We start from the raw sequence: 27,234 nt of genomic DNA on the forward strand, positions 1-27,234 counted from the left end.
TTGCTTACCTCATAAGAAAAAAAATTGACCACTAGGCATGTAAATTTAGATTATGCAAATAAATTCCTACAGAATAGATGCCATCCTAATCAGTAAAGTGTTGGGATTCTTTCTCCCATGTTGTTTTAATCAAGCATACCTACTTGAAGTAACAGCTGCATTCATACAGATTCTTCAGTATTCACAGATGCCCGAAAGCCACTCTATTATACACCGATGCTTACGTTTACAGAGACAAAAGCGTGTGTAATCTTCACAGAATATGTGAATATGACATTTTAAATTCCTTGCTTGAGCAAATGAAACAAGTAAACAGCAACAGTTGTTTACAACAAACAACAAAGACGAAGAGATGAATGAGAACTAATTCCAGTTCCCCAGGACACGAACATTTTAAGCAGAGACTACAGCCAACGTGATGAACTGCAATGTGAAGGTCGAAACAAAGCAACAGAAGAAAAACAGAAAGGAACAAAGAAAAGTTACTTCGCCTGATATAACAGGATGTCCTGAATAGGAAATACAAATTCAATCTAGAAAAGCACTTTTGGTGAAAGAGTTCTAAAACAAACATTCAGCAAGGACACTCAGAAACTAGCAATACTGAAAAGTTTCAAGTTCAATGAAAAACCTGTTCAATACAGTGAGAAAGAGTAAGTTTTTATTGATCAGTAAGATCTTCAAGTCAATGAGAAGGCAGTGTTGCATGGAGAATCCTGAACTAACTATTAATCTCTTGAAAGTAAGAGAGATGACAGGAAACTCAACATTTTGAGAAGCAGCATGAAATTCAGCATTTGTAGACTTAAGTATCACAGTATCACAGTCTGAGCCAAACACATAGTTTCACCAGCAATACTCAGCAAGCCTGATCAAAAGCACAGCACTGAAGCGAAGTTCTTCACAAGTATTGCAGAAGCCTCAGATTTGTCTAGAGAGAACAGCCCCAGAACTAAACCACAGCTAAGTCATTCGAAGAACACAGATGGGGAAACAAAAGAACAGTACATGTTAAACAGTCCACAACTGCTAGATATAGCACATAAAAAAACTTCTCATCTCAGTTTTTAATTTCCTATGCAGCTGAATGGTTTGGTTTCTTATTTTTTCTGAAGCAAGGGCATCATTTCTATTGTCATTGGAATTAATTAAGGCACTCAATCAAGCAGCAAAGGACAAAAAGTAGTTGACTATTCTCAGAAAATATGTACATCTTTTTCTACAAAACAAAGTGTCCTTTTATGAAGAGTTAGTGTTGAATTACTCATTACTGCAAGGGCAAGAAGTGGTGGAGAGTCAAAGCCCTTTATTTCTGCATATTGTTCCAAATAATGACCAAGCAATGCTGCATGCTGATTGCCTTTCTAAAATGCACCATTTAACAACAGCAGACTTATTCACACAGCTTAGCAAGTTCTACAGGCAGAATGTTCCACATCAGCATAAAATAAGAAAATCTAGCATCTATATTGACTAGGAACAAAAAAAAAAAAAAAAAAAATCAACTAAATGAAAATCTATAGCATTAATAACCTGTATTTACTTTGTTTAAACCATCCCACTATAAAATATAATGTTCAAAACCTGTAAGGGTTTTGTCACTAACACTGATTTATGCCAAATGTCCTCCAGGGACCAAAGGAATCAGGGGGACTAATGGAATTATTTACATCAATATCTTGAATCCAGACTGGGTTGGTAAAGACAGTAAATCACTAAGATGCAGCGCCTGAATGGAGGTTTTTATGAAATATTAATGTAATCAATCCTTATCACAAAAGCCTCAAGTGATATCAATTGCCAGTATCACTTCAGAAAGCAAAGTCTTTTTAAGAAGTGTCAGAACTAGCTATTTGTCTTATAGCTGATCACTCAGAGCTGTGCCTATTATGAATGGAGAGATGTGCAAGTTGCTTGTGTTATGATATAACTCATCAGCTAAAATGCAGCAGACTTCACTTCAACAACGGATAAGATTTTCTAAAGAAGGAAAATAAAAAGAAGATCAGAATTCAAGATGAACGATCCACACTGTGGTAGTTCTTTTAGAGTTATATCTTTAGATATAACCATTAAAATGGTAATAAAAATAACAAGATTTATACATGTCCTTATATCTCAAAGTTGTATTTTCCTTTTGGTACTAAAATTTGTTCCTGTGTTACTTGAAGCTTAACCAGTATTACAAGTCAGGTGAGAAACAAGTGATCTTGGCTCCATGGAGATTTACTATACCTTTCAGTAACTGAAAATGAAGGATTCCTGAAAATCATATCCAAAATAGAGAAATAAATTTTAATCCTGCCAACTACCTATTTATTAGCTTAAATCATTCTAAATATTTTGCTGGCTATCTTCAGCACTTTGACTTGCACCTTAATCATACACTGTCTATTTAAAGGGCTCAGAAGAATTATTCTGTTACTGGAGCCTTTGGCTTTGTTCTGGGAAACAGACCTCACCTATTAGCAATATCTAATTACACTTGTGCTTTACAAGACTTTTATGTTAGATTCTTTATATTTTAAAGTTTATTGGTAAAATTATAAAGTGATGAAAGCCAGTATCAACTATTGACATGCACTCATAATATTAAACATCAAAAAAAAAAAAAAGGGGGGCTAGTAAGTAATTCCAATTTTATTTCTTTAATTATAAAGCCCTCATATTTGGCAATTCATCAAATCCTATAAATACTGTAATTTGTACTATGCACAGAAGCATTTAACTTCTGTTGTATCAAAACACGAGTGTCACTAGTTGAAAGAAGCAGTAACTCAGAAATAACAGCTTCCAGATGCCAGTAATATTAATCATATTGAGCAGACTACCTATTTCTAGCCCAAGGGCCACTGAAATAATTTCAATCATTATTTTGTTCTCCTGAGAGATCTTAAACATAAAGAACTTCCAAATTCACAAACATCAAGATATGTTATATAAGGCAAGTAGTGTATTAGAAGAAAAATGTAAATACTAGATTTTAAAGGGTGTGACATTTCAGCATGTGTTACAGTTTTAGAGAAAGCAAGTTCCCAGCTAAAATTATAACCACCTCTTTCAAAATAGGAAAACAGTACATGTTAAGTTGTGTTGTATATTTAGTACTTCTAATCTTTAAAGTTCTTCGCTTGTTTAGACCACAAAATCATTTGCCTCAGAAGAGTGTTCAGACATACTACCTGCTCCACAGCCTCTCCAGTAAAAGACCTTTTGGCTCTACATTCACAGTAAACCACAGCTAAAAATCTTTTGCTCTTTGCTAATCAAACAAAAGAAACTCTCAAGGAATTAATGTGAAGATACTCTCAGTGAGAGGTCCTAGTGATTACTCAGTGACCGCACATACATTTACTGCCAGATTAGATTCCCGTGTGAAGTCGTGCACTAGCACCAAAACTCAGTGATCCAAATAGGCAGCAAACAGACTGCACCTTCTTTGAAACATACTTGCCGGGCATCAGTACTTTGCAAAATAGAAGTGTGTCACAAAAATAAGACCATTTTCATGAGAAGAATAAATCACGAAAAAATAAAAAATATTTAATCCTAAAAAGAGCAACAAATGAGCAAATTGGACAGGATGCCTGATGGCACGATGGTAAAGAAGCAACCTTAATTTCTTTTTCAAGCACCGTTTAAGTTATTGTTTCTGCTCTCGCTATTTCGGCAGCATTTTTCCAAAAGAGTGTAAGAGGATGCTTACTTAAGCAAACACCAAATTACCAAGCGCATCTGACCCAAGTAATAGAATTATGTGGGGGTTTTTTTGGTGAAAATATTAATTGAAGTCCAAGCAGCAGCTTTACAGTTGTCTGATATGAAGACGCCGAAGTCACCTCTGTCCTAGAGACATCTGCTATTTCTTCCTTCTGCCCTCTTTACCTCTGAAGAAAACTTCCTCAGCTTCTGTGTATGTGAGAATTCTCCATCCAAGAACACAGTAATATGTGCCACTGAGCACATCATGACTGGAGCCCTGTCACCACTACTCTGAATCCAGAATGAAGCAACAGCTGAAAGGAAGCAATAGACACCAACCACAAACAAATTACAATGATTTAAGCTCAAAAGGATGGTCTCAGTACTGAGTACTGAGTTGTTGGCATAGCTCTGACTTCCAAGTTTTAAAGACACAAACTGTCATATGTCAGAAGGCTGACAGCAGTGTAATGGCCCTGTAAAAGCAACCTGTGCATTCAAACTAGTGTTTGCAGGTTTACATGGGACAATCAATGAGGTTATGAATTCGCTCTAAAGCATTTTTTCTTCCCACTGCCCAGAAAGGGAATGTTGAATTAGTCAGATAGTTGAATTACATTTCTAAACTTGAACCACAAAAGCTTGCGCAATACATGGTGCCTTCAGCTGGGCTTCAGTGAAGGCTGCCAGCATTTAATCAGATTTCTGTGAAGTATATAAACATTTACGGCTTGGATCCAAGATGCATGTCCTAACACTTACAGATCTCCATTTCCAAATCAGTGCACTTAACTATGATCAGCAGATTAACAACGATCACTCCACCAAAAAAGTTCTGGCTAGTATTCAAACTGTATTTCATATGCCATACTTGATGCAATGAGACACTGAATAAACTGTCGAGAAAAACCAACAGCACAAGGATGTTCACAACTGTAAAAACAACCAATGAAGAGGTAACAGTTTAAAAATAACAGAGCAAAGAATGGATTAATGTATTGGGACACAATTACTTAACAGAACTAACTAGGCAACAGCATTGCTTCAAAGAACCTAATCCCAAACACTTATAGAAGTTCCTAACCCCTCTAGTTCTGAAGAAGAATAGATGCTGCAACTTATTACATATCTGTAATGGCTCCAATGTCTACAAATTCATAGTCATAATACAAAACCCAAAGATTATGGGAGTACGCTTGTGAACTTTGATAAACCACGCTCTACCCAAGTTTAAACTGCATCTAGAAAGATTAGAGAACACTTTAGAAGTATATTTTAATATGCATTAGTGTTAGCAAACTACACAGGAAGTTTCTTTCAAATCACTGTAGTAAGTAGACTATGCAAACTTCCGAAGTACAACCATTCTATAGCTTAGCTGTTAGGAAAATCTAGGTTTTAAAACATTTAAAATTATGACATTCAAGCAACTGAGGTTTTCAGAACATCTTGTGCTTAAAAATAAGGGGCTTATCTTTAGGAGCTGTTAGCATCTCAAATACAGCAAATCATGACCCAGCAGGGTGAGAGTGGGCAGAAAAGAATGTAGAGGGAAAGCACAATGGAGGGAAATCAAGGCCTATGGTGCACAGCAATAGAAAAGTTTACATTAGCAAATCCACTGAAGATTTCCCTACTGTTTTCAGCACATGGAAATAAGGTAGAACTGGCAGACAGCAGCAATAAATACAGTGAAGGAGCATAAAAGACTCTTAGCTGGCATTAACAGATCAGCGTTGCTTTTCCACAATTGGAACAATTCTGAACCGTGAACTTAGATTTTAGTATACAAATTGACACGGCACAAACTCAATATTCTGCATTTTATCCATCTATGGTAACACAGAGCAGGGATAAAATAAACCTGCCTGCAAGGTTTCCACACGAATAGCCAGAATTGGAACAGAAACTTGATTGCATCTTTCCCCATGCAAAAGCTTTATCAACACTTGCTACTGTTCTACAGACATCACAGAACAGCTCACAAAATCTGGAGTTAAACAGAAGTATCTTGTGGACGTACCTGAAAATCATTCTAAGTAAAATCCAGTTGACCTACAAGACAATATACATACATGTCTCTAATCCACACAGACATGCTGACTTTTCATTAGTGTGAACAATTTAAAACAAAGAAACTCTTGTGAACAATATTTCTAGATCTCTGACATCACCTGGAACACACCTTCCCTCACATCACATCAACAGAAGACAAAAGCACTTAATCTAAAAGACTTCAATTAAAAGAGTCCATGATTGTGGGTAATGCTCCAACTTTGTCTTGTATTTCCCTTCAGGCATCTTTTAGAGCAATAGAAAAGGCAGAAGGGCTCTAGAAAAATCAAAGAGAAACACTCCAGCTTTTACCTGAAAGGGAACAGGAGGGGAGGGAAATCAGTAAAAGCCAGAATAGGCTGAGAAAGACCAGACAATATAGTTTTCAGAACAGCAATAATTGAATAACTACTGTTATACACCAATAGTTACAAATTCTGTACACCAGGACATATTTAAAATGTAGAAATCTTACCTAGTCAACAGCAGACAAGCGTAGAATAAATCATTGTTACTACAGCCACATTTGAATAGACTTTAACAGAGGGAGCAAACTGGTAAGAAACCAGAGTGGGGACAGAGCTAATGACATGTCTTAAAGCAAGAAAGACAAGCTTGAACTTGATGCAGTTTAACAGGAGAGCCAAGAAATGGATTTTTTAAACGGATGATGTAGTTAAAGCAGGAGGTAAAACGTGGATAACTTACAGGGGAAGAGGAGGATAAGTGCTACAGATCTCCAAGTGCAGGCTCAATTGGAATTTGGGGAGTAAAAGAAAACAGCAAAGATTCTGTCCTGCTTCAGAAGAAGGCAGTAGCCACAGGGAAGACAGAAGTAATGTCACTAAAGTCATAGCAAGTAAAACTTAATAGTACAATATCCAAGAGCTTCCAATTGAAAGACTAACGCACAGTGCCTGAAAATTACAGGGGTTTTAATTTCATTGTGTTTGTCACTTGGGGCAAGTTGTCCCTGAGACAGTCATGCTCGGGAAGCAGTGTGGTTACAGAGTGCCCTGGCACCCTCCCCACATGAGCTCATCATCTCAGCCATGACAACCTTCTCCACTGTCATTGTTTGTCTTCTGCAGCTGATTATTCCTTACCTAAAGTTATGAGGAAATGAAACTTCCTACAGGAGCTGAAAACCTGATGTAAATTCTGAAAAGGCTCGCACATCAGCATTATCTGCATTGCAGTCATCTCAGCAGCACACAGAGGCATTAATACGTCAACAGGACTGACCATCTGTTTCAAGTAAGTGACTTTAAGATGGCTCTCTTCAGCATGTGAGAAAGAAGTAGTCTATTTTTTGCAAAAAAAAATCTAAAAATGGAATATATAAGTATCTGTTTATGAACACTCAAATTTATGCTCATTTTCTGCAGGAAGATGTCCTTCAAATGAATTGCAGGACTCATGAAACTGGATTAACAATGTAATAAATCCTACAACTGCCAAAATAACAGCATAAAAAGGGAGACTAAATATAACCTACATCTTATCTGAATAGATACAATCTATATTTAACAATTTGTTAAATTCAAATATTAGCTGACACGTATTCAAATTTAAACATAAATCACTATATGGCTTATAATTATCTTATAGTTAATTGTCTTATAAATAACTTTTAAGCTCCTGCAATGTTCTCATTCCTGATTTAATAAGTTTTGAATTTGCTTAAAGAAGAAATATGTAAATTTATGCCTCATAATGTTTCTGCCAGTGCTTCAACTTTTTTTCTCCAAACCCAATTGTAACAAATTCTTAGTTTACATTTCTCAAATTATCAACTAAATAATACACAAACCAGGACCATTTCTAGGACCACCCTTTGAACTGCAGGATTTATTACAAGTCAATGTTTCTTTTACATATACTAGAAAGAACAATATTTCTCTCTAGGCTCAATTTCTAAAACACAAAGTTAGTTTCCATATTTAATTTCAAAACTAATGTAATTAAGAGAGAAATTCTCTGTGTTATAGGATGGTTCTTTGACGTACATTTGGTGCATAACCCAGATCCCCAAACACACCAGGTAGATCTCAGAAAACCTCTAGACGCAACTCTGTAAGGACTTTACAAGGATCCAAGAGGTACCCAGGTAGCTTCAGCTCTAAGAGGAGCAATCACAGTGTAAATCTTGGGAAGTCCAATACAGAACCAAGAGCCGTGATAATTCGTTAACTTAATTCCATAAGTAGATTGATCAACTGCTGAGGTAGAAATGGTAATGGAAATAAGAACTGAACAGAATTCTGAACAACCATTATCACTCAGGAAACCAAGTTTGCGTATATTTATACCAACAGAGCAATTTTTTTTGGTGCACACATAAGCACAAACTCCTCTCAATCAACAGAAATAAAGCACAACATTAAAAAAATACAGAAACAAGCTGCCATTTCATGCTGAAATCCTCCAAATAATGGAAGTACAAAAGATTTTACATCTGAATCTCTAGTTATGCCTGACATTTTCCTTTTTTATAAATAATGAAGAATATGTTAGAAAATAGCTGTTAAGAAAACAGTAACAAAGAACTTGTTGTAACTGGTTCTGCTAAACCAAATATCCATGTCATTAGAAGAACTACAATTACGTTTCTGTGCATAAGAGCCTGAAATACCAGATATCACAAAATAAACAAAAAGAAATATTCAAAGTTTCAGTCAGAATTAATTAGAAAAGCAATCCACATCAGAGCTATTGCTTTGCATCATACGCAGTTGATACTTTCATCTCCTTTTAAGGACACTTAACAGGTAACATTCTCATAGCGCTCGCATTTTTCCCCTCACAGTTTCCTCTTTTCTGACAGAATGATTTATAATGAATCGTTGCAATCGGCCATGCATTCATCTGATTACATCCTTACCAAGAAGCGTAACATGAGCCACGCCAGGAATGTGGAATGAGACCTGAGGATCCAGAAGGTAACGTGGGTTGAGGAAGCCAGAAGTGACACGCACACCTCAAGACGGCAATACCCAAATACAACTCAACAAGGGTGAAACTCGGCGCGTTCCACTGCCAGCCTTTCACAAGGTTGTTGATGCTCAGTTCAGCGCTGGAACAGCATCGAGCACTGGCAGTTTCACAGCTGGTTCTATAGATCACAAGGGTGCCACGTGTAGGATTGTGTTGATCTACTGGTTGCTCGCAAGGAGCTGAGGCTTTCAATTTCCAGTTCAAATAAGACAGAATAGGGGAGTTAGTTTGTTTGGGGTTTTGTTGGTTGTTTTTTTTGTTTGGTGTTTTTAAGTGAATAAACTAAAGCAGAGAAAAAGGGGTGGGGAGGGAGAGGTAGGAGATAAGGCAGAGCAAAGAGACATCCCATACCAGAGGCATTTTGTGAGAACAGCATTCTTACCCAGCTCCATTTCTCCACGCAAGCAACGAAGGAAAATCACACAGGAACCACAACACCAGCCCACTCCTCCATTAACATCTCTCACTCACGATTCTGTGCTTGGATCTTCTGAACAAAACTTTGAGATGGTGATCTTGTAACCTTCCTTGTCTTTAAGCTCTCCTATCATATTGTCTTCCCAGAGAGCAGCCGGTACTTAAGATTTACTCCCTGCAAGCAAAACTCTTTTTTTCAAGTTCAATCTTGCTTAATGAGTTACTTTTTATTATGTCAAGCTTTTTAATGCGTTGTTTGTTCTGTCAAGCCCAAATAACTGCTGACATTCTAATCATGAGGCCCCTTGGAAAAAAAAAAAGGGGGGGGGGTGTTTTGCTTAAAAGCAATCTTTACATTTGCCTATAAAGCAATTATACAATGTTCAAATCATTTTAATATAAAAATAGCCTGCTCACATTTTAAACATTGCAGAAGATAAAACATATAAAAATGTCTTCTTTGGATTTTGATAATTCTCTTTCTTAAATCAGAATTTAATATATTCCTTTTTAGACATCAAGGAGATAGCTAGTAATAGCAGCACCAGCTTTCTTCACTGGTGCTTCCCAAGTCTCAAAAAAGGAATTATCCATCTAAAAAGCAGAGACCAACCTCCCTTTCCCAATATGAAAGCTACATTTTATTGTAGGCATATATAAAAACACAAATTCTCTGGGGAAACAGCTTCTAAAGCAAGCTTGAATTTAGCACACTATGCTCTTCCATATATTTTGTAGATTTTGACAAAAATCTTGCCCTCCTCTTTCTCCTCCTCATCTCTCTGCAGGCGAAAGGGAACAGCTCCAAACCAACAGAGAACAAAAAAATACAGGCAGTTTTGTTCAACTGATTTAGTTATCCCAAGACAAGTGCACCTGTAAATCCATGACATACACACACCTACTGCTGAATCTTTAGAACAGCAACATTAAATAGTTACCCGGGACTTGGGTTAACACTACCAAACAAATAAATACTTTAATTTTTTTTTAATTATTCTTGATTGCTATTTGCCTGATCTCATTATTTCTCAAAGATTTTAGTGTAACTAAATTTGTTGGATTACGCTACAAAGAAAAGTCAGTAATTTTTTCATTTCTTTGAAAGCACTCACTTTCTCCTAACACTTTATAACATGGAGGTGATCAAGATTTATTACTCTACCTAAAATACAGCAAGTTTGGGGTTTTTATTTTAATTTAAGAAATGGATGCTAATTGAAGACCAACATTTGAAGTGGTCAGTGGCTCCCTTGTCAAAGGAAAAGCAGCAGCTTAACGCTGCAAGATTTCTTCCCTTTCCACAGTTCAGCACTGTTAGTTTGTATCAATTATAACAGTTTATTTACAATATTGCTACCACCTGATGGAATCTGCGTTACTACATCTGGAATCAACTGCGCAGATGCAATAGACTCATCTTGAATTCACAAAATTACAAGTTTTCACTCTCCCTCACTGGATAGCCTTTTTTTTTTATCCCTTTTCTTTTTTAGAAGATGGAAGTATTATAGCACATGCAGTTCCCCAGAAGACTTGATATGAACAGGAGCCTCTTGTTGTGAACACGGTTTCCATCAACCTCCCTAGAGGATAAAATTCCAGTGTTCCAAAGGGCTGCAGAAGGCTCTGTTATTGGTTATGCCAGAGGACTACAACAGCCCTGATAAACCCTAAAAACCATTCTGTGACTTCAAATGCAGCTACTGGAAACTACAAGATCCTTCAACTATGCAGAACACCCCTGTCTTGACCCCTCTGCATCTGTGTCAGAACCAAGAAGATTCTTTCTAGAGAGGAGTCTTCTTATGAAGAGTGTCACAGTCCACCGGCAGCACCCCAACTGCACTACAGAGCCCCTAGCAATCGTTCCACAGCTGAGACAGGGTACTGCATTTGTATTGCCTCACATTTCTGTGTGAAGACAGACATGTAACTCCTTCTACACAAAACAAGTCCTACTACTCAAAATTGGTTTTGAATGTGTATTTTTAAGGCAAACATAAAAACAAGAACCATTTTTAAAAATGGCCACAATCTACTAATATCCCAGTGGTGCTGAGAGCTGTGTCCTCTCTTCTCAAACATGGCTTGGACAACAGATCTCTTCTCTTTGCCAAAGGAAAATTCATGAGGCTACCCACCTTCTCCTGTAGTAGCCTAAAGCAATGAGAAATAGCAAATGTTTTTACAAAAAAGGTCTCTTGCCATACTAGTCTAACTGGAAAAAAGACATGAGCACAGCCTTTGCAAGCTCTGCCAGGGAAAACTTTGTTCTTAATCCCTACTGATTAAGCTAATGAAAAATCAAAGCGTTAAAAGCATATTTTCAAAAACTATCTTTTGAACATATTTCACTCTGCACTACATATGGAAGAAAACTAACATTACAACATTAATCAGGTGAAAAAATGCAAGCTATTTGGCGAATGCCATTCTAGCTGCTGTAACATGGCACATAGCAGATTTACTTGCATGCTTTGGCTATCATTTATAGTTTAACCACCAATGCTAATTTTACATTTGCTGCTACTTATCTTAAATACAAGAATCACAGATGGTGATATTTTCTTTGAATTTCTGTAATAAATACCAAATCTGTAAAAACCAAAGATGATAAATTACTTGAGGAAGTGTTTTTTTCAATCACATGGAATATCTTCTACAACTAATATCTAGATTAGATATTTTATGTTGTGCCATAAAAGAAACAAGAAATTTGTTATCAATCTCAATATAAATGCAATTAATCTGTAAATTTTGTCTGAGTATGGAAATGCTCCCAAGAAATTCCAATTCTGCAATGGATGGACACCAAAACCTAGTTACATCTCAAAACCAGTCCCCAAGATGAACTCCTGATTTAAGGAATTCCATAATTCACAGCCAACCAAGAGATCATGCCACCCTGAGTTTGAGACTGTATCTTGGTCTTTTCCAAGATAAAGTATAAACAACATCCCAGGCAACCTTAAAAAAAAAAAAAAAAAAAAGCAAACCCAAACCATAAATAAACAAAATGCTGATTGTACACTATTCCAGAACAGGCTATCATCAATACTTCAGACCACATTTTCACAAAAATGTCATACAAAAACTATTACTCCTTATGTGTAATGGAAAACACAATCCATTCCAAACACCATGCAATTCCAATGATAACTCTAATCTCTGAAAGTTAATCTTGTCTACACAAAAGGCAAAGTTTCCTGAAGACAGAGCTCTTCCAGAACTCTGTTCAAGGCTTTTATGCCGTCCAGTTGCAAGCCACATTGGACTAAGGTCTCTGCCACCGTACACACTTAGCATGTGTACTAACTCTCCCCACTCCATAGAGATTACAAACCACTTATGATAAAAAGTAGTCTCACTCCCTATTTATTTTACCAGAAAATGTCCGCTCACTAAAATATGCCAACTCGAGTAGAATTAAAAATCATAATTCCGTCCTATCTCTGTAATCTATCTTACACCCCAGACAGAAACAGATGTATGTTACTATTCTGAAGAAAAATCTGCAGAGGACAAGCTCTAGAATGACTTCAGGAATAATTTTTACACAGCTGGAGCTTCTAAGTTATCAGTGGTTATAGACCATGTAAAGAATTTCTCCTCACAGGTACTGGAACAAAAACAGAGTCACAAAGTCAGAATGACTTAGTGATGAAAGGAAGTAAGTCCACTGAGTTCTACATACGTAAAACAGGATTTAACAATCTCAATTGCATATCACAGAAACTACTTATGTTATCTGAAAATTGTTAAACACAGGCTTCACTAAAATGCAGAACAACTATTTAAAAACATTTAAGAAACAGAGAGAAAAGAACTAAAACAATAAAATGCAGTTAAACAACCGGGATCCGAAAGTTCAAGAACTTCAATCTGTATCTTCTCACAGCACAGAGATGAGGACTTGGAACTCACCCACAAAACCTTCACTCTGTCCAGAAAGTCACTCTGGAAAGCAGGGAGCTGGATGGCAGGTTCTAGTCATTTTGATCTCAAGGAATAGGAGTGAAAAGGTGTGTGTTTGAGTAAGCACCTAACATACTTTTGGGCTGAGAAGGCTTTTACGTCAGCTGCTATTTACTGAATTTCTGTTGTCTTTAATATCCAGCTTATTCATGCCAATTATAATAAAAAAGGCCAGAAAAAGGGAGAAGGGCTACTAGACTTCAGCATCCTCCAAAGTTAGGCCAAAGGACAACAACCATGAGGCAATCACTGTGGTTGACCTCTAAATGGCTAACTCTGGTTTCAATAAAACCCTACTGGTATCTTCAACCAAACAGCCTAGTAATGCTACAGAGACATAAATATGCAAGTAAGTGCAGGAATTTATATCAAGAAACACAAAGAAAAGTGCTTAAATGAACTACATAGGACCACTTTTGTTTCTCTTCACAAATTACTATCACTGCAGCCTTACAAAACTAACCCTTCCCACTGGGTGCTGCAGTTTATGAATATTATTCTCTGGATATGAATATGTTCATAATTAACTTATTCTATTATCCTACTCTTCAAATGCATTACAGAAAGATGAGTAATAGCACAAAACTCCTGTTCCAACCCTGATTTTCCCCTCCCTCTGTTATTGTTGCAGCATGAAAGGCAGAGACTTCGGATTTAGACACAATAAACAGAGATTACATTCCTTTACTAAGGTGTGCCAGAAACCTGAGATCTTTCAGCCAAGGAAGTAATGTAACACATTCCCTCTAATTATTATGCAATATTACAGTCTTTCACAGCAGGAACAGTCATTTCATGGTTGGAATCCAACCCATTCACTAGAAAACTGTTATACAGCACTCTCAGAAGGAAGGATTTTTAATAACACAGGACTGTTGAGTCAAACAGATAAAACAAGAAGCTTGTATGATCAAGCTTTATCACGACGCTAGTGTTTATCACCTTTCCATGCATATATTTTTTTGTGAATTGTCTTAAAATAATGACAGTAAGTACTTTTGTTTATTTACCTTATGCACTTCCGCATGAAAAGACTTTAAATTATTCACATTTCTAGAAATCAGTATATTTTCCATTTCTCAACACCATAGATATCTGCTAAATGACTGATACATAAATGACTGAAAGATCTAAATAGATAACTCACTTAAAAAATCCCCAGGGTTAAAACTTCATTTTTCCAGTTAGGAAACCTCTCAAAATATTCATTATGCTTAGAAACAAAAAAAAATATTTGCTTTAACTAACTGCAAACCCAATTACAAAGTCAGGCACATAGCATCCTAAAACAGTACCTCTGTTTTTCAGCTTCTTAATTCTCTGATTCCCTAAGTTTTTTCAGAGAACAAGGAAATGGAAACAGAAAATCTGTTAACATAAGCATCACGCTACAGCTCTATATGCAAGTGCATTAGAAGATAAAACTTAAATCACGATATACCTGCATGGCACCTGGTAGAATGGATATCCCGGTAGAGGAACAGAGTTTGAAAATCCAGACTGACTCGACATTGCCTTCAGGTATTGTATCCACTTAAGTCGCTTCTATATTCCATATGTTAATTCCTCACAAAAAAAAAAATAGGTATGTATGTAGCCATCTGTACATTTGTTTCAAGCTAACTAAAGAGAAAGCAAGTGCATATTCCAAGGTCTTGAAGATTCTGCCTGCATTTCAAACTGCTTCCTCAACAGTGAAATTCCTAAAAGCCAACACCCTCCTGACATCACATACTACAAAATCATAAACGTGCAATCGTTTCAGAGAAGCAAGGACAGCGCGTCGTTTTTGACTCAACGTAAAATCCTGCACCACACTCCTCCTGAAAACACAGTGTCTTTGAGGCTGGCGCAAGGCAGAAAGACCTGCTGCCTCCAACAGCAGCTCTGCTCTGGCAGTCGGCCAGCAGCCAGCACAACTTATTGCCAATGCCGCAAATCCCTCCTATCGGCTAATGAACATCCAGACTGCAGGTGAAACACGATTTGAGCCCTTGACAACCATTTCCTTGAAAATGCACGAGATCCGTGACCTTGAACTCGGTGACAAAAATTTATTTTAGAAATTTCGGTTAGATGCATAGTATTGTTTTATAAGCAGCATCAGATTGCATTGCACATTACAGTAGTATGAAAAAAACATACTGAGTTTTCCCTTGCTGAAAAAGAATCCTATCATGCTACACTCTCAGCTGTGGGAAAGCAGGAGGGAAGGACAGGAGGTGGAATCTTAAACCACATCATTTAAGCTACTGAATACAGAAATAAAATTATGTGCATTCATTCCTATAGTATTTTACTACAGCTTAAATCAAAGAAATACCTAAAGCAAGATTTATGTTGATATACAGCACAATGGTAGGTTGCATGCAAGTGTATTTAGGCATGTCTGCCTCGGGAGAGGAAATGACAACTAGAAAGCAGGAAGACGTGTGAGTTGACACAGTATAGCCCAGCAGCATGACTAATGTCAAATAGACTTAAATTGTTATCTACCTACACTACTCTTAGAGTAAAGAAGGTGTACAGTGCCCTCACATGAAGACTTGCTTAGTTTAAGCAAAATATTAAATAAAACCAATTCTAAAATTACTTCGTTATCTGTGCTAGCTGCACTGGAAAACATTGCAATGTTGAATTTAATACCACTAGCCCATTACATATTATATACTCTTGCATTATTTTGTTTCTCAGTTTTGGAATAAGACTGAATTGGTTTCACCAGGTTTATCACAAGTTTATAATCAACATCTCAGTCATCAGGAAAGTGGTACAAAAGTTTGTCATTATTCTAGATACCTTTTAAAGCCTGACTGAAGAGAATGGAACCTTGTTCTTCTACCTTAAAGGTATCTTAAATCTAAAACTAAATCTGATCTCAGTGAAATACTTAGTTTCTTTTTCATATTAACTGTTTTTATAATGTTTTAACAGCACTGTGATGTTTCACATCGCATAACTATTACTTGTCGAGGTGTAAATAAAGGGTGGTTCATTTGCAAAACTTTTCAAATGGAGATAAAACAGTAGGGGAGAAAAAAAAGACCAAAATTATCACACATTTCAGAATAAGGGCTTGGTCCTCAAAAAAATGAGAATGGTTATTAATTAGCTCTGTACACTGTCACACATGGAGTTCAGCCAAGTAACTGACTGTTCCCAACAGCTACAACTTGTGGAATCACAGGTCATCGTATGCAATAAATGCAACGCACACGCAGAATAACACACAGATACCACAGGTCACCGCATATAGCACCTATTTCTGAAGTCCTATAAAAATGCCAGGAAAACACAAAAAGAGCACAGTTTGCCTAGAGAGAAGTTTTTGTTCTTTTCTATGAAAAAACATACAAGCTTCTGGGCATGTCACTTTGCAGTGAAGAAAAAGCTTGAAAAGACAATTCAAGTACAAATGTCTTGTGGCATCAGGTGAATTTTTACAGAAACTTGAAAAAGCAGCTTTTATAAACATAATCTCTCTCATCTCGACCATGGAGCATTAAATCCAAAACCCACAACTTCCAAAAACCACACAGGTAACAGCAAAAAGTTGTGTGCATGTGAGAGGAAAACTCTACCAGGTGTGTTGTGCAAGTCATGGTTCCCTGGTGCCTCACCGGGGCTGCCGGGGTAGGTGCTGTCAGCCTTTGTCCCCACAGCCACAGCTGCGCTGGGCCAGGAACGTCACCCTGCCACACTGCTGGGCTTGGACACCATGGGACACCCTGTGTGCACGGCCCTACACCACTTATATTACTATCCTGTATATTTACTCATGGTTTTATTTGCTGTCTCCTTGACACCGATAATCATGGCATTAACACGTTTCTCCAGTAATTCTTATCTGAGAAAAATTATTAGTCCCAACCAGGATTTAGGGTGTTTCCATTTGATTTGCCAGCTGAAAAGAAAGTTAGTGTCAAGTCAGCAGATTACAGACTTATAAACCAGGAGTCACAGAGGCTGCCAGTGGCTCATCATGCCATTTTACAAAAATCACTTATTACTCTAATGCCTAGCTTATCCACATTATAAGGAAAATACTGGCTGACAGCAAAGGAACGATGCAAAGTGAATTACCAAAAAAAAAAAAAAAAAAAAATTAAGTATTGAAATCCTCTGATTAAAGATTTATGAAGGAAAAAAAACAGCCGTAGCATTTGAGGGAAAAGATGTGTGGGAATATTCAGAATAGAGCTTTCTTTTTGTCTCCTGCTCCCAGCTCTAACACGACAGAAGCATTATTGCTCTGAAATTTCAATTTAAATATAAAAGGCATTTAAATTTTAAAATGTGGTGGAAACTACACAGTTTTTAAATGGGTGGACAGCATTACATACCATTTAAATATGAGGATAAGTGAGACGACAATAGGCAGACAAAAACTGAACTTAAGGTGAACTTTACAGAGGCAGAATCCTTCACTGGTAAGCATCATGCCAGTTCAGTGATTTGGAAACAGGAAAGGAAAGTGTGGCACAAGAGGGTGAAAGGGAGAAGAGAAGATCTGGCAAGGGTCAAAGAGAAAGCCTCCACAATGACACCCAACACTGACCAAGTGTCCCTTTAATTTCTTTCCACATACAGGATTGATTACACTATAGAACAACTTCTGACTTGTCAAACACCACCTCCAATAAAAGAGACAAGTGGGTTTTGTGCAGTCATGTTTGTTTGAATTTTACTTTGGTGTTTCAGGGCCAACAAACTCACTTAGAAATAACCACATTAGTATTGCTTGGCATGGCATGTCATGTAGTACTTATTACTTTGCTGTAACAAAATTAAACAAAGAAAATAAGTTTGAGGCACAAATACTGTGTGTTCCAGAATCTACGGTGACCTTAATACTGAAGTAATGGACCTGTCAGGCATTACAGCATTTAATGCCGCTAGTTGAAAAGGTATGTAATACTTAACTGGGGTGTATCTGTACTTCAAGGAAGAAACTTTCTGCACTAAGAAAATTCCTGCACTGAAGAAGAAATAGGGTGGCAAAGACTGGCCCAGGTTGCCCAGAGAGGTGGTAGATGCCCTATCCCTGGAGACATTCAAGGCCAGGCTGGATGTGGCTCTGAGCAACCTGATCTAGTTGGAGATGTCCCTGCTCATTGCAGGAGGGTTGGACTGGATGACCTTTGAAGGTCCCTTCCAACCCAATCTATTCTATGTTTCTATGATTCAAAAAGCAGGGACAGGCTGAAAGACTGGACAAAAGCAAGCTCATGACCACTTTCAGATATTTCAAACAAGTAGCATCCTTGGTAAACTAATGGAAAATTAGTTTAAATCTAAAAGGCAGACTGAAGGAGGAAGAGAACTAACCACATTACTGGAATCTAGATCAACTTCATCAAGTCTAGAGGTAGAAGCAGAAACATTGTAGACAGTTATGTAATGTTCTATCTAAATGCATCTAAAATGTTTAGTATTCATAACAACACAATTAAGCGCCATGCAGAAATTATTGTAACATCAATACCATCAATCAGTAATTTACTCCCATACAAAGTGTTCTATTTGATATTTTCCCTGAATATATTATATAGGGGAAAATTCTTACATGGTGTTTGAAAATATCAGTATTACTTACAAGGAAAATACTACAAAGATACTCAATATAATGAGTAGTACTTAGAAGACATAATAGAAAGTCTTCTTTTTCCCTTTCTGTAGAAAACACAAGAATAGGGAACAAAAACACTGAAGAATAATGGCAAATTTGAAGCTGATGCAGGACACTATCACTGAAAACCCAAAACTGATCCAGGGTACTTATATAGGGAAAAACAAAACCAAAACCCACCGAAGTTATAACAGAAAAGCACTGGAAAGAGGATTTGAAAACAACACCAGAACTTGGGAGAAAACATCCATGTGAGAAAGCATTATCTCACCCAGCTGCTGAATGATAACCTTCGCTCTTTTCGAAGGCAGACTAGTGGGTTCAATGATTATGCAAAACCTCTGCTGCCCTCCTGAACTTGTTGATCAAACAACTGAACTAAGATTTTTTTTTTTTTCCACTCTTGTTTCCTAAGAAAACTCAAGTGATCTCTGTCACATAAGCAGATTAATTGTTTTCAGCTGGGCTACCTAAGGAAAATTAAAGTGAGTAACCTCTGAAAGAAAATAGGCAGCACATGAAGATGTTTGTATTCTGACTTCAACTAAACTGGGTTCTCCAAAGCAAAAACTACATCTACCTCCTCCCCCTCCCCTATCTCACCTTCCAGTCTTCAAAATTTCCCATTTACCTGCCCTCCTAATACGTGGTTGCTCTCTTCACCTTTCAGTAGCTTTCAATTTCTCCAGCCCCTCTTTCACTGCTGCTGTTCAGGCAGCTTTCTTACCATTTACATGGCACTAGGCAGGTAGGCCTATTACAAGCTTGTTCAGCTTGGCAGGCCACTTATCTAGCCTACAGATGGCTGTCTGCTACCCATCCTCACCCTCCATCATCTTTATATCATTCCCAGTAATATCTTTAAAAAGAAGCAAACATCCCAAAGGGCAAGCAAGAGTTGATTAAACAACTAAGAGTTTCACACTCCACAAAGACAGTGAAGTTTCCCGTCCATATACCGTCACGGCCTGAAACACACCTGGTCATACGGACACAAAACTCATTCAAAAGTCAAGATTCTCAAGAAAAGCAAGAACCTCCGCTTAGTTTCTCAAGCTTGTCTGTTTCTTATGTATTTTTAGAAGGGAACACTGAGTGTAAAGCTCTCCTCTCAAACTGAATACCGGAATATGAATATAGCATCTCATGATAAAAAAATAAGTGAAATCTCCTCTGGAAGGAGTTTTAGATTTGCAGTTGGGCCCCATGTTAGTCAGTCAGAGGCTGGACAGGTCAGGTGAAAAAGTACAGGAGTCGGGGTGAAGGTGTGGGGGTGTGTGTGTGATATCTATTTAAACTTCCCCTGGTATCCAGGTGTGAGATTAACTCCACTGGCTATTACCCAACACCAGAAACAACACCCAGGTTTTAAGACTATTCAGGCACTATGCAATCCTCCATCCTCTGTCCTCGTAAGTCTTTGTTCCTCTCAACCCGCCATCACAGCTGGAGCTCAGCACCCTCTGCACTACAGAGGCGCTGCCCAGCAGAGCCCACCCTGGGATGCAAATCAGAGCACAGAAATGTAAAACCTACCTATTCTAGATCACTCTTTCCTTCTCTAGGGAAGCCTGTCAGAGGCAAAATGCTTGCATTTTTCCTTGCATGCGCTTTAAAGAGAGAAAAATCTCTTCCCAAACCTAATTTTCTAGATAGGAAAACATGTCACAATTACACAGGACCTGGCTTTCAGTTGCTTCTGCAACACTCACGTTGCAAAAAGGTTCCTTTGAAGCAACTTGCATAGCCTGTGAAATTCTTGAGAAAGGCATCTTTTGCAAGACAAAATGCTAATGCACTCCTCTCTGTGATCATGTAGGTTGGTAAGAGTGATGGAACTCCATAAAGTAGAAATGACGGCCTTGAAGCATAAAGTGTCTGAAATTTACAGAATTTATTTCCATTAAGGATTTGTCCTTCAAGGCCTAGACAAATAAAAGTAACTGCAAGATAGAGGAGTAGGTTTTACTTTAGATACAGACATATTTCTGCATCCAGAAGCTTAATCTTAAGATGCCACATACAAAAACAATTCTGTTTCATTCCACGCTCCTCTTCAGAAACACAGAAGTCCCACAGAGACACCAGCAGCACCGGCTTAAAACTCACTGTCCTGAACACAGACACCTGCTTCCATGTGTTCTGAACTTCATTCCACAATTGGTCATTAAAAACATACAATAAAAAGCTAAATACTACTTGACAAAATGAACTTCCAAAGACATTGGATTTGGAAGAATTCCACAATGAATACTTTATTGGGTAGATTTTTAAAAAATAATAAGTCTGCAGTAAGACTTTCTGTCAGAATCTGAAGCTAGATTTTAAAAATCCCTCCACCTGAAGCAAAGCCTAGACCTTACTCAAAACGTGTAGGAATTCATAATGGAGTTACCAGAACTGATATGTCTGCTTGCTACATTACTCCTTCCAACATTCTTATTTGAATTAAGAAGCAGTATTTTTGTCTTTGTTCTAATCTTGAGGGGGAAAAAAAAAAAAAAAAAGGCAAAAGTTATTAAATTCTCACCTAAACAAAATTATATTTTTAGCCCAAACATAAAACTGCTCTTAGCTACTTTACTACCAGACAGGTTGTAAAGATGCTCAATTGTCCAACAACAGGGCCCTGACCTGCAAGGCAATCTAAACAGCATTACCCAAAAGCCATTCCAGCTACAAGCAGTTACAGTGCAGCCCACGCAGCCTCCACTGACCTGACACATTCCAATTCCGTATCAAGTTAGAAAAGCACAGCTTAAGTACTGATCACACGTGGCCATTAGCACCTGAAAGTACATCTTCCTCGTCTTTGTGCCCAAAGCAGAGGTGGCACATCTGCCTCTCTTGCCTCTTCCACTCTTCTTGGCATTTGCCACTTGCCATGTGCAAGTAGCTTAAGGCTCCATTCCTTCTACTCTCTTCTGGCTGCTCAAGAGTCAGGATCCTTCTTCAGGCTTCGCATATTAATACTGCCATCATCCCTCCACCGTACTGTCCCATGGCACCTACAGGCACCAGATTTCAGCACGTTATTCCATAACAATGACCAATGCAGAGTGGTTGGAAGGCCACGTGGAGGTATGTACCAGCAGCAACTCCGTCCTGTTCAGAAAAGAACCCTTTATAGCAAAGTATCTGTTCAGGGAGTGAGATAGAACAATGGTGTTTACTACTACACCTCAGAGCAAACAGAGGTCTGCTGTTGTGTGTAAAACCTGCGTCACTGAAGAGCCAAAACAGCAGCTCTCATGTCCAGAAACAATCACCATCCGTGCAAGCCCTGTGAAATACTGTGTTTCACACTGCAGCTTCCCTGCTTCTCACACATGACACCTTCAGAGATTTTTAAACAAAAACCAAAACTCTGTTTCTGTTTTCACTTACAGCACTTGTTGTGGTTTTATTCTGAACATAGAAGGCTGGATGGATAACTAAGCAATCATGAACAAAAACCTTAAGCTCATAGACCAAAATAAGCCACTTAGGGAGCCCGGAGCCATAACAGTCAAACTTTATTTGATGTAATTATTTCACTTATTCGTAACTTTTACCACCAGCTGTTTCAACAGTCAGCCAGGAACTCTCAATGGGTCTCCCAAGTATTGTGTCATAGCAAATAAGCGAACAAAGTATGGACTAGAATTGAGATTAATAAACTGCAATTTTGGTCTAGATGTCAGATAAGCAATTCATGCTTCTTTACTGTTTAGCCATTGTTCAGGCAGAGGCAAAACAACTCTTCATTGTGGCCAAAGGTTCTCAATTGATTCATCAGCAACTGAACACAGCTGGCATTCTGCCTGTCAGAGACAACCCTGGCCTGTTGAACTAGAGCAGTAAATCCTCCTGCCTGCAAACCTAAAATTGCAATGAAATTGCTATGTAACCAGGTATTGTGTTCTCAGCCAGGCCATTCTGCCCTACAGCTGGCTAAATTTGCAGAATGAGCAAGAAAAATTCTTGTCACCAATAAAACACCATGATGTCTGCTGGAGCAGAAGAGGAATACCTGGACTGTAAATTAACCCAGGTGCTAGCAGTCATGAAATATACAAAGCCTTTGACCATGGCATAGACAGAAAGCGGAAATACCCTCTTTAGGACCTTGCCTTTCTCTCCAATTCCTACTGAAACCATTAGCCACATGCAACCTGCAATTGGAAACAAACTTCCAGGATTCACCCAATCACTACCAGCAGTCAGAGGTACACAGATGTTAGTTGTTCTGTACCTGTGCATATACACAGTCTCCACTGTACATCTCTGAATGCTAATCTACGTAATCTTTGGGGGATGATCTCACTCTCCACCAGCAGGTTCACTCTGTGCCATTCCCATGACACAAAGTAAACATATCACCTGGCCACACAGTCACACTTATTACCAGCAATCCATCACCTGCCAGTAGATGAGGAAACTGCTGTTGCTAGAGAGCAAGAGGTTCACAGGCCACAGCACAGGCTGCAGCAGGGACATTAACACCACAGCATTTCATCTTCAGAGTCTGGTTGGCCTGACACTGCTCTCACACTGCCTTTGGAAGGAGGTGGCTAAAAAGGACTAATCATCTTCCCTCAGCTTTACAGCACACACAAATTCTAAGGGCTGCCACTTGTAACGCATTGAGGAAGCCCAGGCTGGGTACACCAGTCTGGTGGAGAAAGGTGGCAGGCTCATGTGCCTGAAATCCAGGGCTAGCAGAACTGTAAGGCTGTGACTTCACACTAGCAGCAGCACTGGTCAGAAAGAACTCTGAAACAAAGCAAGCAGCACACCCCCACCCCAAAAAGAAAGAAACAAACAAGCAAGCAAAACAAAACAAGCAAAAAAACCACTAAAGAAGCCCAAACCAGAATCCCACCTGGGGGGGACTTGTCTATACAATACCCATCTATACAAGACTTTTCCAAACCATTCTACAGAGCAAAGATTTTTAAGGCCTGTACAAGGCATTGACTGTCTTCAAAGACCATCTGGGAGTGTCCATTCCATTTCCTGCTTACTGCATTTGTAAACACAAGAGTATAAATCTCATGTGTTGTAGAACCAGCAAGTATTCTACATTTCAGTTCAAAGAAAATCAGAGACTCAAATTACATTCTCTCACTCTATGAAATAATTCCATATTCATAAATCTGAAATAACTCTTCTTAACAACAACAAAAAAAGGCATTCATGAAGACAGGACAGTATTATATAAAAAAATCACACAGAGCCTGAAATAGGATTAAGCTACTTTATCCTACTTAAAAATGAATTATACTGGATAGAGACAAATATTTACTGCCAAGTGCCATAAAAATGCTGAACAGAAAACTAACCAAAATGATGGAATAAATTAAAAAAAAAAAAAATTTGATTCAGTCAAATAAACTTTAAAGGAATTAACTTTTGCTAAAAACAAACAGGAAATCTAGTATTTCACTGAGTATGGATGCATGCAAATTAAAGTTATTTAATAAAAACAGTCACTACAAACATATGTAGAAGCCAGAATGCTCCTAAGTAATATTTTAAATTATTTTGAATTTAGAAGGCAGGCTTCTCTCTACCATGACCCAAACAGACCTTCATTTACTTGAGCTACCAGAACGTAATAAGTTTCTCTCTCCAACAGACACAACTCATTAATACAAACTAAGCAATGCCTATTTAATGGCATCCAGGCTTCAGCTTGCTGGCCCTTGATGAAGCTCCAGAGTGAATAACGTACATCTCACAGGACTGCAAATAAGGAAGGCTGGGTCTATGCTTGATATTCAGGATAAAAAAAAAAAAAGTCTTCTAAATAAGAGGACTGTCATACAGAGTCCTTTGAACTCATATTTTAGGTTAACAGTTCTGATGAATTCTTATCCATAAGAATAATATATTCAAAATTCTTACTAGCAAATAAACTGTAACTACCATGCCTTGTAAATTGTGCAAATCCACATATCAGATTATAGAAAAGCATTACAATTAAAGACAAATGAAACACTGTAATTTCAGTTTGAAGTTGGAAATTTGTATAATTTGATATTCCTCAAAAGAACATGAGTAAAAAGAAATTGTAGAGTGTACACACTTCTGTGGTCAGGGTGATAAATGAAACCACTTCCAAAATAAGCTTTCCTAATTAAGGTTTCTAAACCAGAGCTGGCTTGCATTCATTTAATATCACTGCTACAAGTAATCTGAAATATTCTTGATAGAATATTTTTAGTATCAACTCCAGCATATTAAAACCAGTTGAAGGTCATTATGAGGATGAAAAAAAAAAAAGTTCAGAACCAGGAAAGATAACAAATTCATCGCTAAACCGACATAAAATATTTTGATAATTCCATAACTAAATTGGTTCAAGATTAATTCTTTGTTTATAACTATCACCTTACTCATATTGTTTCTCTTTCTAATGCTCAGGTTATTGTATCTCTGAGTCCTTGGAAAACATCTACTGATTTGCCCCACAGGCACAAACTGGACTACGAAAAGCTGGGTGAGTGTTTATTAGTTAAAAGACAGAAACATCCTATACACAGTTTTAATCAAGTTTATACCATCCCAGCCTCCCTGAAGAAATGTTTAATATGCTTAATCAGACAGATGGCACTTTTTGTTCACTGCACTTAAATTTAATTTGCATAGGAAAACTTTTTAATTTGCTAGGTCAGTTCACGCGGCACTAAATGACATTTCTGCACTACAAACTACAGAGAAATCTAAACTATTGTCTGAAATGTGAATACTTCATACTAGTCTTTTTAAACAGTTAACTGTTAAAACTCTTCATTCTGTATTGGTGTAAGAACCTACTTTATTTAATTACGGCACGTCCTTGAGCGTGTGACTCAGAATAAAACAATGCTAAAGAATCATTTATGTGCCATTACATTATTTGATTTCCATTATCACACAGAATCTTGAAATGGAAGAAATTACACTTAACCATGAAATGATCCAACATACAACACAGATCTGAATCACAGTCACACTGTTAAGAACTGAACGGACTGCACAGAATTCTAACATAACAATGAGATTTATGGAAATACAAAAAAAATGAAATCTCTTAAAGCTTAGGAATGGGAGCGTGCAAGGTAACGCGCCACATGCTTTTCAAGGGCATGGGATGTATTTCTGTGCAAAACAGAGCAGAGAACTAGGTTAAAACATACGTGGACTTACACATACAAATAAAAATCACTAATTATATTTTGATTAATCTTCTGAAGCCACTGAAATGAAATTATTCATGTTTATAACCCCTGACTAACATCAGGTGCTTCGCCAAAGAAGAGCTTCTTTTCCCCCCTTCGTCCCCTAAGAACAAGGATAAAAATAAGAAGGATATAGACTTAAATCTGGACAATAATACCTATCACTCGCCATTGTAAGACATAGCCAGATATTTTCCTAAGGCATGATTTCATTCACAAGTGAGCTTTTTGATTGCTAGAGAAATTTCATTACTTCAGAAGGCATTACAAATATTTCCACTCTCCATCTCTCATAATAAAATGTTTAAACACTTTGGAAATATTGCAAATATTTATTCTCTTTGACAAGAATTAATCATCAATTTGAAGGCAAAGTCCACAATGACCAAGAAACAATGCTATCCTTCTCATCAGGATCTTTCACAAACCTGGAATGTAAGTACAGAGAGAGACTCAGTGTTAACAGTATGTGCCAGGAATATTCAACATTCACTGCCCTAACTATTTAAGATAACAGTACTCAACTTTCAGGCAGGTTATTTCAATCACAAAGCAAACTTTGAAAAACAAGGCACTGTGATTTAAAGTTACAGAATGGAAAACTCAGAAAGGTTAGCAAGACATCAGTACAAAATCCTAATATTACTTCAGGCATTTAGTACATGAAACACGGGAAAAACACAGCGTTTTTAATGAACCATTACAACCTTTTTGCAAGGACTGAACACTGATACATACCAAAGATAATACTTTTTCATAGCACGGTTTACAGACCGTCAGCTTCAGCCAGTCATTAACTGCTCTCATGATTAAGCCCGAAGCATTCATAAGCATTCAAAAGTGAAGCAGAGTCATTAAAAAGGACCACGTCTGCCCTCTCCCCATTTGCTCAAAAAAAATAATCATTAACGCCTTTGCTCGTCTCCTTCTGCCAAGGGAAAGAAAGGAAGGGGTGGGAAGAAGCTAGAGCAGAAGACTGCCTACTTCATTGCCATCATTTCCTCCCAACCAGTCATCCACATGTACAAATAGCACTAGAGCTAGTCTCTAAATCAGTTTCAGTATTTCAGACTGGCTTAAGAGACACAAACCATGATTAACTCCTTTTATGTAACTGGTGTAAGTTTGAGCATTTAATGTTTAGCTGATTTTACGGTGCTGTTAAAACCACTCACTCCTGGAGACGCCCCAGCATGACTGCAAGCACTTAGCGCCATCATTCTTTCACGTTTCAAGATAAAGGCACTAAAT

The 27,234-nt window shown here is 37.7% G+C and overlaps 1 protein-coding gene across 10 annotated transcripts in view; it reads right to left on the reverse strand.

The window, feature by feature from the left end:
* PLEKHA7 (pleckstrin homology domain containing A7) overlaps nt 1–27,234 on the reverse strand; it is a 156,488-nt gene that overhangs the window by 90,994 nt on the left and 38,260 nt on the right. For 2 of the 10 annotated variants that reach the window (XM_065838383.2, XM_065838382.2), the window contains exon 1: nt 14,591–15,008. The exons of 6 other annotated variants lie outside the window; for them this stretch is intronic. In XM_065838383.2, the coding sequence (XP_065694455.1) occupies nt 14,591–14,661 (71 nt within the window). In that variant the 5' untranslated portion in view covers nt 14,662–15,008. Of the gene's footprint in view, nt 1–14,590; nt 15,009–26,721; nt 27,046–27,234 lie in introns of those variants that run through there. 2 more of the 10 variants (XM_071808942.1, XM_065838386.2) reach the window with 2 other exon arrangements.

This window comes from Patagioenas fasciata, chromosome 5 (assembly GCF_037038585.1).
Source record: "Patagioenas fasciata isolate bPatFas1 chromosome 5, bPatFas1.hap1, whole genome shotgun sequence".
In the NCBI taxonomy this organism is placed as follows: Eukaryota; Metazoa; Chordata; class Aves; order Columbiformes; family Columbidae; genus Patagioenas; species Patagioenas fasciata.